The following is a 3,177-nucleotide window of genomic DNA, read 5'->3' as shown; positions in this document are numbered from 1 at the left end:
AGCGAAATACAAAGTTGAGGCCTTAAATTAAAAAAAAAAAAAAAAAAAAAAAAAAAAAAACTAGTAGTACAGCTAAGAATGAAAAACATACCTTTATAAAAGACTATTTGATAAAAACCCTCCTCCTTTATCCGGGCTTGGGACCGACAAAATAAACTAAATAGTTTATAGTTGGCGGAGTTAAATTTTTTTTTTTTTTTGTATTCGTATACATTTGTTGTATGTGTAAAGATATATTTAGATTAAGTTTACTTTTCTAGCTTTAACAGATGCAAACTTTTTAATAAAATTTTCATAATCAGTTTCTTCTAACAAATCGTTTTCAATTGACAAAGTAGCTAATCCATTCAATCTTTCTTGTGACATTGTAGATCTTAAATAATTTTTTAACAATTTTAATTTAGAAAAGCTTCTTTCGGCAGAAGCAACAGTCACGGGAATAGTTAACATAATCCTATAAGCAATATACGCATTTGAAAAAGAGTTAAAAGTGTTAATATAGTTTAGGATATTAATAGGAGTGTCACATTCTAAATGTATGATATGTCTTAGAACTTTTAGTTCTTCAAATAAATCTAAACCATCAATATCTATACTAGTATCATGTTTTAGAGAACTTTCAAGTTTAATACAATGTTGTTTTAAAGTATTATCATCCAATAATTTCAGCTTTTTTATACTAAATAGAAAACCAAAAATACTTTCAAACATTTTAAATTGATCAAATCTAGTCTTGATTGAAGAAATAGCTTGATCTACTATATATAAAAAGTAATCGGTTTTAAATAATTCAATAGGAGTTTTAGTAGTTTCATTAGCAACATTTTCATCAAATCGTCTATTTCTATGGATGATACGTTTTTCACGAAACATAGGTTCTACATCCATCTCTAAAGCGATTTCTTTTGCATCAATAATAGCATTTTCGAATCCATTTTCTCTATAATTTTCAAAATAACACAAAAGGCCATCTAATTTTTTTATAGCACTATCAATACACATATCTTTTTCCTGTAAGCTCTTGCTAACACGATTAATAGCACACAAAATTTCATACCAAATAACTATTCCTAATAAAAATTCAAACTTATCGAATTCAAAATCGGCCAAGGATTTAGCTTCACTTAGAAATTTTGCATCATCATCACTATATAATTTCATAAGTGCCTTTTTTATTTGTGGTGCTTGATATCTAATTGCCTTAACACTTTCTACCCTACTTTCCCAACGTGTTTGTGATAAAGGTTTTAGAGTTAATTTTGGTAAACAATCTTGTAGTATTTTCCACCTTTTGGTTGATGAAGCAAAAATTGTATAAGTACGTTGTATAATTCCAAGAAACTCACGAGCTTTTGTACAAGAATTAGCCATATCACAAAGAACTAAATTTAAACTATGACAACCACATGGTGTATAAAAGGCTCTAGGATTAATATCTAACAATCTTTTTTGAACACCTTGATGCTTTCCTTTCATATTTGAACCATTGTCATAGCCTTGTCCTCTAATATTATTTATGTCAAGTCCTATATTACTAATTTCTTCAACCATAGCATCAAATAGACCTTTACCGGTTGTATCATCTACTATAATAAATTCAAAAAAATATTCTTTAACTTCAATCGGTGTTGATGAGATATCTAAGCATCGTAAAATAATTGACATTTGTTCTTTATGACTAGTATCGGGTGTGCAATCAAGTATAACTGAAAAATATTTAGCTTCCTTAACTTTGTTAACAATTTTATTTTTAACTTCACATGCTAATAAACTAATTAGTTCGTTTTGCATATTATGACCAAGATAATGATTGTAGATTTCTTTGTTCTTTATTCGTCTAACATGTTCTTTCATTACGAGATCAAATTCTGCAATCATTTGAACAATAGCTAAAAAATTACCATTGTTTTTTTCATAAAGTTTCTCATTATCTCCACGAAATGGTATATTGTTCATGCCAAAAGTTTTTACAACGCCAATAATTCTTTTAAGTACATCTTTCCAATGTTCCTTATCTTTATTTATAAGAATTTGAGTTTCTTTATCAATTGTATTATTTTTCGCTAATCTTGATTCTAACTCAAACCATTTGCTCATATTCATAATATGTTCTTTACTTGATTCATGCTTTTTTAGTTTATCATTCATATTTCTCCAATCCTTACTACCTCCTTTTGCTAATTTACTTTTACAAGAATTCACATCAAATAATTTGCAACAAAAACAAAATACCCTATCTAACTTTATTGAGTAAAGCAACCATTTTCTTTCGTATTTTTTCCCATTTGCCATTTTTTGCATATAAAAAGAAGAGCTAAAGTTTCTAGAATATTCATCTTTTGGAAAATCATAATCATAAATCTTTACCGGTCCCTTTTCTACAAGCAAATCTCTTAAATTAGCATTAATAACACTCCATTCACTTGGATCATCTAAATTTATAGTTTCGTCTACATTCAAAGGTTCATCGCTATTATTTTCGTTAGCATTCAAAGGTTCATCATTATTATTTACATCAACATTCAAAGGTTCATCACTATTATGTTCATCCACATTCGAAGTTTCATCACTATTATGTTCATCCACATTTAAAGGTTCATCGCTATTATGTTCATCCACATTTAAAGGTTCATCGCTATTATGTTCATCAACATTTAAAGGATCATCGATACTAAGGTCATCCACTTTTAACGGTTCATCACTATTGTTATCTTTCACGGTTGTTATATCATTTAATAACGATCCTTTTAATGATTCCATCTGAGCTTCTAATTTTTGTTTCTTTTTTCTCTTAGAATGACCCGATTCATGCCTTCTATATCTATTAGACATTATAGATTCAAAAACCTAACAGTTATCAACAATCCACACAAAATCTAATCTAAGAATTCAATTATCAAATAAATCAATAGTAATCTCAAAATCAACAGGAATCAAATTAGGGCAAGTATGTAAGAGTACCTTAGAAGAACAAATGTCGGATTAATTGGCAGTAATCTCAAAATCAGGAATCAAATCTCTACAACTTTGAAATTGGCAGACTCCAATATCCAAACCAACATCCAACAACGGTTACCTCAGTCGCCCTGTATTTTATATTCCGAATTTGATTGTCAGAAGAGCTCGGAACAAAAACAATTTTGCAAAATCAACAATCACTTGATTCAGTTTAGAAGA

At 28.5% G+C, this 3,177-nt stretch overlaps 1 protein-coding gene across 1 annotated transcript; it reads right to left on the bottom strand.

Annotated features, from left to right (window-relative positions):
• Positions 1-237: 237 nt before the first annotated feature.
• LOC110919935 (zinc finger MYM-type protein 1-like) lies at positions 238-2,832 on the bottom strand. The gene has a single exon (XM_022164181.1). It carries the CDS (start codon positions 2,830-2,832, stop codon positions 238-240), a length of 2,595 nt encoding a protein of 864 aa, XP_022019873.1.
• Positions 2,833-3,177: the final 345 nt, after the last annotated feature.

Source organism: Helianthus annuus, unplaced genomic scaffold (genome assembly GCF_002127325.2).
Source record: "Helianthus annuus cultivar XRQ/B unplaced genomic scaffold, HanXRQr2.0-SUNRISE HanXRQChr00c139, whole genome shotgun sequence".
NCBI classification, from domain to species: domain Eukaryota; kingdom Viridiplantae; phylum Streptophyta; class Magnoliopsida; order Asterales; family Asteraceae; genus Helianthus; species Helianthus annuus.
Note: the sequence above shows the minus strand (reverse complement) of the source record. Positions and strands in the feature narration are given on the sequence as shown.

Coding starts and splice junctions, on each gene's coding strand:
- LOC110919935 (XM_022164181.1), bottom strand. CDS start 2,832: ATGTCTAATAGATATAGAAGGCATGAATCGGGTCATTCTAAGAGAAAA.